The 11,507-nt window shown below is 41.1% G+C and overlaps 1 protein-coding gene across 1 annotated transcript; it reads right to left on the bottom strand.

The window, feature by feature from the left end:
• Positions 1 to 777: 777 nt before the first annotated feature.
• Positions 778 to 10,027, bottom strand: LOC102782924 (uncharacterized). Its single transcript, XM_006793252.3, has 2 exons — positions 9,695 to 10,027; positions 778 to 3,753 (listed from the first exon to the last, which is right to left on the bottom strand). Exons 1-2 carry the CDS (start codon positions 9,813 to 9,815, stop codon positions 2,486 to 2,488), a joined length of 1,389 nt encoding a protein of 462 aa, XP_006793315.1. The 5' UTR covers positions 9,816 to 10,027; the 3' UTR covers positions 778 to 2,485.
• Between the last annotated feature and the right edge of the window lie 1,480 nt (positions 10,028 to 11,507).

Genomic DNA, 11,507 nt, shown 5'->3' with positions numbered 1-11,507 from the left:
TCCCTTCTGACAAGAAAACAGAATTGAAGAAAACAATAAAGAACTGAAGTAAAAACAGAAGATAATAAGGGAAGGAAAGCAGACTGGAGAGATGGAAAGAAGGAAAAATAAAGAAATGATTGAATGAAAATTAAAGTAATATTGTAATATTTTGGAAAATGTCCTTATTTACTGTGCACTGCAGAGAAATACAGGAACCATCTGCTTTTATAATCCCTCTCTGAAACTGTGACGCGTCCTCTTTGCACTTTGGTTTCTGCACAGAATAAACAAAAAGGAAAACGTGTTAATGACTGAGCGTTAGAGGATTTTCAGTCACGGATGAAGAAAGTGGCTGTTGATGCTTCACTCACAGAGCACGACATCAATAACACAGGTGTGTGTGTGTCTGTCTATTTGGCAGCCATGCATTAACAGTGGCTTGTGTAATAATTTGAGAAGCTGCTAATATGTGAGTCATGAAGATGATTTCTGATGTCACGTCATGTTAGGACAGAGTGCGAGAGAGCAGGAGGACAGAACAGATACTGTGCGAGGATGCTCGTTACCAAATCAGTGTCTAAGAAACTAACGGGTTTGGACTGAGAAAAAATAATCTTGGAAGGCAAAGACAAAGAACCAGTTATGAATCATTTTGTGTGCAAACATTAGAATCTGTTTTTAAACACGCTGCTGCATTTCTTATCAAATGCTTTGCACAACAGGAGCTTAGCTTCATCTCGGTTTTCTCAACAAGTTCAACAATCGAGAAAATGAAACCAACACTGGACTTGGTGGGAAAAGGGTTTATTTTGATTTACACACTTTAATGTAACACTGTCATTCTTTCAAATGTATAATAAACAAGCTATTGTCTTGACTTGATTAATAACTAAAGATGCATGAACAACACAAGTATACAACAGCAAACAGAGTGCCAGCCTTGCATCTCTTTTTTTGTCACACTGTTGCCATCTGCTGGACAAACCAATGTGGTGGTCAAGTCAAAACTCAAAGCTCGGGGCTGAAATCAATGTGGAAAAAACTTAAAGTGCAAAGCTGCTAATGACGCTACATGTTGGTTCAACTCAAAATTGATTTAAAAAAAAAAAAATCCTTCATTATCTCTTTTTTTTTTAAGTGTAAATTTTCCCCTAAAAATAATTTCAAATACTAATTAGGTAACTTTCACCTAAATTCAATTAAGGAATCCAATAAATACAAACATTAAATTAATATTTTCCAATTCATCATCTTCAGCCAAAATGTTACATTTAGTTTTGATCATCATTTAGGAAATTATTGAAATTTTAAGGATTATAATCCATGAATCAAAGCACTGCAGTGTGTTCTCCCAAATTCAGTCAATTATCTCAAACAAAATGGCACAGAAGGAAACATTTTTCTCCAATGATCATTAGGTTAATCAAAATAATAAAAAAAAAAAGATTAATAATTATAAATAATGATGAATAAATGAAAAATAACGGCTGGATTAGGAGATACAAGTGCTGAATCAGTGCAGCTGTGACAGCTGGAGACAAACGTACAAAACAGAATTAATTTTGTGGTCAAACTTTGTTGACTGCCTTAAGCTTTCCAGCTGGTGGAGCGCTGCGCCTTGTAAACCATCCGCTCGATGAGTCTGACTTCAGTCATCATTTCTCGCTCCAAATGCTCAGAGAAAGCAAACAAAATCGGAGGCACCTCAGAGTTAACAATAATCCAAATTCTCCCAGCGTAGACAACGTTTGTTTGGCTGAGACAAATGCCATCATATGGCAGGAAGAGACATTCCATCCACAACAACAGATTACTTGTTAATGCTCCACACTGAAGTCTTGCATCAGCTCAAAAGAGAGTCTTCTGCAGGCTCCAGGACACTGTGAGCCACAGGTTTTTAAAGTTTTATTTAAAGTCGTGTTTCATGAAGCAGGGGCCAAGAATGGCCAGTAAATAGTTTTGGGACACCTACAAAACAAACAAACAAACAAAAAAAAAAGCACTGCAGGACGATAAAGAGACCAGAGCCTCATCCAACGCAGGAGACGACTGAATCCATAAATGATGTCATTACAGCCGATCACTTTAACTGCTCTTGCCAATCCAGTGCAGGGTTGTGGGGCTGGAGCCCTAACAGCTCTCACAGAGGGCCACAGGGCCTGTCCAGACAACCAGAGACACTCATTCACAGTTAAGGCAAATTTAGAGTTACCCATTTATCTAACAAGCATGTCCTCTGACTGTGGCACAAAGCTGGGGTACCCTGAGGAAGCCGAAGGGCATCCACACAAGTGGGTTCAAATCCAGGAGCTTCTTTCTGTGCTGCCACAATTCTTAACTTGTAACATAAAAGGTCAAGAATCCCAACAAAGATTAATTACAAAAACAAAAAGATAGTCTCGAAACTGTAGACACAGATGAAGAGAGCAATAATTCTCAGAGCCTCTGCTGTGGCTTTCCGCGACACTTTGACCCTTTCAGACCAAACTCTGTGACTGCGTTTCTACCCCAAGTGAAATCTCATATGTCGATTTAAACTTCCCTGCTGGGTAAATCCTTGATCACAAATGGCGCAACCAAACGGTTTCTCTCCTGTGTGAACCGTGATGTGAGACTCCAGGTGCGTTTTTCGGTTAAATTTCTTGCCGCAAACATCGCAACCGTACGGTTTCTCCCCCGTGTGAACGATCATGTGCGTCCTAAGGTGGGATTTGCGGTTAAATCTTTTGCCGCACACGTCGCAGCCGAATGGCTTTTCTGCCGTGTGGACGGTCATGTGCGTCGTCAGATGAGTCTTCCGTTTAAATCTTTTACCGCAGTCGTCGCACCCAAACGGTTTTTCTCCTGTGTGGGCTATCATGTGTATCTTTAGATTATTCTGATGCCTCGCTCTTTTGCCACAAATATCGCACACAAACGGTTTCTCCCCTGAATGGATTGTCACATGCGTCTTCAGGTTCTGGTGATGCGTAAACCTTTTTCCACAAATGTCACAGCCAAATAACTTTTCTCCCGTGTGGACCCTCATGTGCGATTTAAGATTGTACAGGTACTTAACTCTTTTGCCACAGAACCCACAGCCAAACGGTTTCTCTCCCGTGTAAATTTTGATGTGCGAGTCTATGCTTTGCTTCCGTTTAAAACATTTCATGTTATCCAAACAGCCAGAAGAACCATTTTCTGAATTACGTCTGATGTGCCTCTTAAGAGACTGCTTGTAGACAAAATGTTTACCGCACGCAGAGCAGCTAAAGTTTTTTTTCGGAGTGTTATGTCCCGCCTCACTAGGAATGCCCGACTCGAGCTTTCCATTTTCACTGTCTTCAGTTTCAGGTCCAGAATCTGACAACGGGCCCTGCCAATCCTCATCACTGACCTCCGTCTCTGAAGAGTCAGAAGCCCCTTTAACAATATTTGTTTGTAAATGAGTACTGGGATCAGGTTTCCTGGCTAGTTCTAGTGATCTACCGTCCTCTCCGTAAGTTTCTATCTTAATCCATTTAGTCAAGCTGCTGCTTGGAGGCTCAGCCGCCGTGCAGTCTTTAGTTTGGCTTTTATGAAGCTGTGAAAAATGAGGTTTCTCTTCATCATCTTCACTCTTTACTAGAATATTGAATGGAAACCCGGTGATTTCAGTCTCCTCGAACCCGTTAAGGTGCTCTCCCTCCTGACTGGCCCACAGTTCCTCCTGCTCCGTCTTTATGTGGAGGTGTTCCGAGTAATGCTGGTCCCATGGAGCCTCTTCTTTGATCACCACAAGTTGCTGAATATCTGCAGGCAGCAATGAAACACACATTTACATCGATAACCGATTTGAAATACACCGACACTCATCCTCAGCAGTTTGAAATCCTTGTAGTGTGTTTTAACTCACACCACGTATTCACTATGAGTTTTAGGCTACGTCCACACGCACACGGGTATTTGTTTTTGTTTTTGTTTTTTAAATCCCATCCACACGTAAACGCAAAATTAAAGGAAAACGCTGCTAGGAACATGTAAAAGCAACAGGTGGCGATATATTCCTAACCGTGTAGAAATGTTGGCCAATCAGAAATCTAGAAGCCTCGGTGGGAAATAGTAAACAAAGATGGTGCATAGAAGCAGAACGTCCTATGTGTGGAGGGGCAGTAACTGTGTGTGTATATATGTCAGCATTTAAACACTGCAGAGAGTAAAATTAACAGTATTTTGTTTAAGTCCGCCATTGTAGAAATTAATTTCACCGAAACAATAACGTGGCGCACAGTGCGACGTCAAAAAAGGCGCACACCTTTGACGCTGCGTTTTCTCCGTTTTCCTCGTCCACACGTAAACGCAAAAATGCGTTTTCAAAAATATCCACCCTGGCAGGCGTTTTTAAAAATCTCCGTTTTCAGTGACTGAAAACGCCGTTTACGTGTGGACGAAAGGTGCAAACGCACAGAAAAATCTGCGTTTTAAAAATATCCGTGTATGTGTGGACGTAGCCTTAATCAGTCTCTCCGCGCAGCCAGATCCTGCAATTCCTCTACACACACTGTACGGGTCCAATAACCAGCCATTACTTCCAGCTCACGATAAGCCGACAGTTTATGTATTCAGACTGCATCCATAAACTGTTCCAAGTGAGCTAGTGGTGCCCAGAGTCTGAGCCAGACAAACTGGTCACATTATACTGCACAGCAAAGTATGATGTTAGGAATAGAGCATATAGATTTACCAGTCACCAGTTATTCAACTAAAAACACACATCACATTTACAAGTATGCACATTTCTATGGGTGAGGATCATTTAATACTGTTTTAGTAATTATAAACTTTACTGTAATGTAATGATCATTGTGTATCTTGTGTTAAAAACCATTTGAGTTAATATCTTGCTAGAACAATAGTAGCAGCTGGGGTTTTTTTGCAAATTATACCTTTACTTGCATGTGTAAAGATGGCGTTTCATGGTCCCTGGCACTGTCATTTTTAAACATGCACGTTCAATAAGGGAACAAAAACATTCAACGATGACAAGGTCATTCAGAATATTTAGGTAGTCAGGTGACCTTAGTGTTTGAACACATTGTTTCTGAACAAACTGCCCAGCTGGTTGCATATAGTAGAAGGGACGATGACAGGTGCATCAACTAATCAGCCTCTCTTCACCACCAGATGCAGCCATCACTCAGGATCAGGTAAATCTGGACTTAGACCACATGACCTTTTTCAATCAGTATGTTCCCTACCAATCTGAAGCCCTTTTTAGTGGTTTTCTTACAGCTCAGCAGCTGTTTAGTCTCCATCCCTTGAATACTTTGTGTATGGAAATGCTATTTAACTATTAAAACACAGCCGAGAGTTCCACTGTTGATTTTGACTTCAAACGCTTCAGTCATCTCCTGTCACCATCATTCAAGATTTTTTGGAGAAGATTGTTCACCACTATATCCGTCCAGGTTTTAAAAGAAATGCATCAGAGAGATCCTGTGCCACTTTCAATAATTTCAGTCATTTTCTCTGCTTAATTCAGGCCAATCTGAAGCTGAGTAACATCTGTTCCACAAACATAGATCTACATCTTCTGACATGGTGGTTTAAACAATGAGAAGCTCCAGTTTGCTCCACACGGCTAGTCAAAATCTATTAATCACAGCAATAATTACCCAATGGAAGGCTCTTACCTGCTCTTACTCATTTGGCTACTAGTTTTGGGGGGGTTTTGACCATGCGTTTCATTGCCAGACATGTGGTCTTGGGCTGTTTAGACCGATGGGATATGGAAAAGAATACCCTCAGCAGCAGAAAGGATAGGAGAGACAGATATAAAGATCTTGTCTCTTGGTGCAGGCTACAGCCTCCCCCATGTTTGTGTTTATATAAAGACGACTGTCAAACTACCAAGACTTATTTTTCTACAACAAAGTCTGAACTACAAGCTAATTTCAAGTTTAACTTTTTACCAGGTTACATAAAAACTTACTGCAGACCTAACCTCCACAGAAGGTTATGGTCAAGATATGGGACATACAAAACCACCACCAACTGGAAAACAGTGCTGTTTCTCAGATGAACAGATTATCTCAGATGGACCTCAGTCTGAAGATTGTAAAACCAACTTAAGCTTCGTTTTCCCCTGATGACTAAAGAAACATAGTTTCTTATTTTTCTTTAAACTTTAAATCTAATTAATTCTTCTATAAGACTCAATATGGTGATCTAACCCTAACATAAAACTTTTATTTCTTGAAATTTTAAAAAACTTAATTCCAAAAAGGTTTGGATGTTATTTAAAATGCAAAAAAGGAACATAATGCAACCATATTTCTTTTTTGTAACCCAGTGGGAGCAGGTTAGTAACATGATTGGTTATAAAAGAACGTCTTAGAGAAGCAGAGTTTTTCAGAAACTTTGGAACTTTTTTTAGAAGAATGTAAAATTTTGGAGAATTTGAACATCTCCGTGCACAACGGAGAGTCTGAAAATCTATATAGGGTGCTCGTAATCTTCATGCCCTCAGGCGGCACTGAATTAAAAGGAAATTTTGCCATGGAAGTCAGTGCATGAGCTCAGGAACACTTCAAGAAATCACTGTCTGAACACAGCTCACGTTGCCATCCGCACATGCAGGTCAAAGCTCCATCATGTAAAGGAGGCACATGCGAACAGGACCCAGAAAGGCCAAAGTCTTCTCTTTAAACTGGACGGAAGCAAAGTGGAAAACTGTTCTGTGGTCAGATGGACCGAAACTTGAGATTCCTTTTTGAAAGCACGGACTCCTAAAGAGGAGAGTCTTCAGCCCAGTCCGGACTCGACTGAGATACTAATGAGTCTAATAACTTGCACGGTCAGCATTTTTGCCAGCTTTCCTTTCAGCTGAATGTATACTATTTTTTTTCCAGAACTGGTGACCACGCAAAGCATGCACAGATTAATAACTGTGCTTTTCCCATCACACTTATACACTGTGATCTGTGTTGCATCTAACCTCTTCCTACTTTTTCCCTAATACTACAGTTTGCTCTTCATTGTGAAATACTCTGCTTTGCTACAGACACACACGGACTTTGACTGAACCATTGCAACAGCCATTCCACTGCAGATTTTCTTTTGTGCTTGGGATCATCGTCCTACCACATGACCCCGTTTCAGCCAAGCTTTAAGCCATCACACAAATGGGCTCATATTTGACTTATGGCCTCCTATGGAAGCAAGAAGGTTCGTATTTGACACATTCCTTCAGAATAAAGGCGTTAAACAGTCCGAATATAACTTTAAAGATCTTACAAACCCACAGCACACTAACGTGTACTCACTATGAACAGTGCTTTTTAATGCTGTGAGATGTATTACGTGTTCAACCTCTCACATTTTCTAATGTTAGTTTTCTCTTTGTGAAATGCGCTGCTCTGCTGTAGACATGTCTGTGTTTTGTCATGCACGGCACACAAAGGCTCCATTATGTGAACATGTTCGTGGCTGGTTTGCCAAACCCTGTGTTGGTTTAACAACCCGATAAAAGCCTGTGCTCGTAGAAGCATGTATGGCAGCGCTAACTTTCAGTAATCATGTTCTGTATGACTTTATCAGGCTCACACTGTTGTGAAGGAATTCTCGCCCACTCCTCTTTACTGCGTTGCTTCAGATCATTGAGGTTTGCAGGAATTCACTTGTGCACAGCTCTCTTAAGGTCCCACTACATCATTTCAATCAAGCTGAAGCCTGGACTTCAACTAGGCCATTGCAACACCTTCCTGCCCCCTTTTCCAGCCAGTCTGTTGCAGATTTGCTGCTGTGCTTGGAATCACTGTCCTGTTATATAACCCAGTTTAGGCCAAACGTCAGCTGTTAGACAGGTGACCTCACGTTTGACTCCTGGATGCTACGTCGCAACTGCTGAGGAGGCAGTTTTTCCACATAGTGCTTCTACATGTAGGCTAAGTTTCTGAAACTGTGGACTACGTCACGTGTTGCTGTTCATGGCAGACATAGTCTGAACACCTGCTAAGGAGCACACAGGTTTTTATTATGCCCTGATATGTTTAAGCTGTAAATATAGTCAGGCGCATTATAAAACAAGTTCTGCATAACCTGGATTTCTGTATGTTAGCCGGCTTGAGAAGACCTAAAACCATAGTCATGTCAGTCAGAGATGCAAGAGGAACACGTGGTCGGTATATAGAAAGAATATCAAAATATTAACAGAAATAAGTAGATGTGGCAATCACCAGCAGACACTCCACAATGCTGTATTTTCACAATAAAACAATATTTGAATTTTTTATATTTTGCGATATGCCGAGTACTGCAATAACATATTTCAATTCATCGCCTTTTTTAACTGCAAATTATGTCGCCAAAGTTAAACTTCGTCAATATCCGTTTTATCTAATAAGATAAAGTTTATCTCGCTTCAATTATTAATTAGTCTGCAGCTAAATGGAGTCAGGTTGGCAATTATATGCAATTGCATGTAATAAATTGTCAAGAATCACACGTCTGTGGACTCAAGTCCAAGTCAGACTGCAACTGTTTGCAGAAAGGTTTCCTCCTATCAGACTACCCGTGACCTTGGAACCAAAAGTGGTCATGAGTGCAACAACCTGAAGCTCTGGGCAACCAGAATATGCAGAATGTGAAAAATACAAAACACAATCACTATTTTTGTAGATGTAAGGAGGTTGCTGTCCAATTTGTACTCATGTGACTGAACAATTAGCTTACCCTGAAGTACGAGGTAGATCTGTCAAGTTAAGGGTCCAGTGTTGGATGGTTTTTCAGTTGAGCCAATTTAATGCATGTTTAACAAGTATTTTAATTAATTTCATAAAACATTGATATTTGGGGTCCCTGTAACGATGCATCGACACCACACACTTGTGTATAGGCCACCCTAGCACTGCAAATAAGTCAACAGAGCAAAACATGGCAAAAAACTTATTTCTCATGCAACAGCTGCACATCACAGATGTGATACTTTGAGCCTGTTGCTCATGTAAATGAGCAACAGGCTCTTGTTGTGAGAACCAACTATAATTATTTGGCTAATTTAATGTTCTTGGTAATAAACACCCCACACTGCAGACTCTTTATGCATGCACAGACGCAATGCATGAAAAACTGGGCACATCTTTACTGCTTAGTAGGCTGCAGCCAGGAGTCAAATGTGAGGCCATCTGTCTGACAGCTAAAGCTTGGTGTAAACTGGGTCATGCAACAGGACAACGATGCCAAGCACAGCAGAAAATCTGCAACAGAAAGGCTGAAAAAGGGAAGAATGGACATGTTGCAATGGCCCAATCAAAGTCCAGACTTGAGACTGACTAAATGCTGCGGGGGGACCTTAAGAGAGAGCTGTGCAGACATGAATGCCGCAAACCTCAATGAGCTGAAGCAACGCTCTGAAGGAGAGTGGGCCAAAAATTCCTCCGAAGTCACACAACAGCGACTTCAAGTTATTTCTGCTAAAGGTGGTTTTGCAGCGGCGGAATCATGGGGCGCATTTAGTTGTCCACATACTGTTTCTTCATTTGGGTTCAGTTTTTCGTTCAATAAATAAACGACACGGTGTAATATCGGTTGCTATCCATCTCAGGCTGTTTTTAAATCATTTTAAAGACCCGTTAAGTACCTGATTGTGTCTTCATATCAAACATCTTAGATTAAAACCAAATTTATCCAGCCCTACGGCGAGCTAGCAGCTAGTTAGCGGTTTTCGCCAAATAAAATCTGAGATTATTCTCACCATCGGCTCGGTTAATATCAGCATCCTGCAGCTGATGGAGTCCGAGCGGTTTGATCTCTGGTTTTTCTTCAAACGGCAGGCTGTCAGCGGCGTACTGCTGCAGATAATCCACTTCGTCCATGCTGTCAGCGCTATCCTCTTCTTTAAAACAAACTGTGGGCTCCTTTCAGACGAACCAGGCCTGCGCGGAATCGACTTCCGAACACAGACGCGATGTTTGCATGTCTGTCCGGACCTGATGCATGAATGTGTCACAGACTCCAACAGGGCGTCCACTCTCCTTGACTTATTTTTTGGGGGAAGATTTGTTGACGTGTCTCCTGCGTTTTCTGAGCAGGCATCCGCTCGGGCACCTTTATCCCGGGTCACCGCAGCGACCACGAGATTTAAAAAAATCACAGCTGTGGGGAAACCTGCAGATTTATGAATCCTGTCACAGCGTGGGACTTCACTGAGAACATTCAAATTCATTGTACCTGACAGGAGTGCTTTGTAACCAACCTCGTGATATTTCCTTTAATGTTTTGTATCCACAAATTAGATACAAAACTTTTCTAACTCTAAAAATAATTTTATGGCTTCTAAAAAAAGAAATAAATAGAACCATAGGTCAAAAGTGTTTTTCGCAGGAAAGAAGTCTGTTTAAAAATGTCTTCTGGCATCACTTCTGGCATTTAACATTTATTTATGTTAACATTTATTTTTCTAGATATATAAATTCGCTTATCGTTAGCTTATCTTTTGCACTTTTAACTTCTGTATGTTAATTTCATTACAACAAAATTCTGTCTTAAATGAAAGGGTTAGGTTTCATATTGAATCTTAGATAAATCCAGTTATGGCTTTGAGCCTCCCTTGGAAAGTTGATTATTTGGTTTCTTAAGAGTAATTAATTTGAAATAAACATCATGATATTTCCTCTTTTTTTTTTGGTTGGTTGGTTGATTTATTTTTAAATCCTTTATTTAAACAGACCGTCACATTGAGCTCAGTGTCTCATTTTCAAGAGCTACTGTATACAACACAGACAGACACATAATACACTGTCCTAAAAACTTAAAAGAGCACTTTTTAATCGGAGTATAGAATTAGTTAATCAGTTAAACATCTGGGATATCGAGGGGCAATGATGAGACAACCCCCAAAACAGTTATGGTGTTACAGGTGGAGGCCACTCTCATTTTTTCTGACTATTTTTTTCAATAGTTTTGCATTTGGCTACGATCAGTGTCTCTACTGGTATCATGAGGCAATATCTGGACCCTAGAGAGGTTGCACAGCTAGTCCAAATCCTCCAGGATGGCACATGAATATGTACCAGTGCTTGAAGGTTTGCTGTGTCTCCCAGCATGGAGGAGACTCCAGGAGACAGATCGTTGCTCTAGGAGAACTGGACAGGGCAGTAGGAGGTCCTTAAACCAGTATCTTCTGACTGATTAGATTAGTTTAGATGTACTGATGGGGAAGGCAGATGATGGTTCTGGAGGGCAGAAGGGGTGGAGTGTGGGAGGACAAGTGAGTATTCCAGTGTGAGTACTGGACTGGAGAACTAGGAACCACTTACCAAACAAGTAATAAGGTTTGGAAACCTGAGAGGCAACGAGTGAATGTTTCAGCTGGGCTTTTATTCCAGAGGGGTGATGAGAAAATGGGAAGCAGATGTGCAGGCTGGACCAGAAAGTAGGGCAGCTCCACCCACGGGTGGTACAGTGAGCCAAGGCACTGCCCCTACTCCACCTGAGAGCAAGACAGAGAGAGAGGGGGGGAGAGGAACAAGGGAGAACAAAGGAGAACAGCCTGCTGGAACCAGGAC

This window comes from Neolamprologus brichardi, chromosome 8, assembly GCF_056152115.1.
Source record: "Neolamprologus brichardi isolate AB-2024 chromosome 8, ASM5615211v1, whole genome shotgun sequence".
In the NCBI taxonomy this organism is placed as follows: Eukaryota; Metazoa; Chordata; class Actinopteri; order Cichliformes; family Cichlidae; genus Neolamprologus; species Neolamprologus brichardi.
This window is presented reverse-complemented; position numbering and strand designations above follow the sequence as displayed.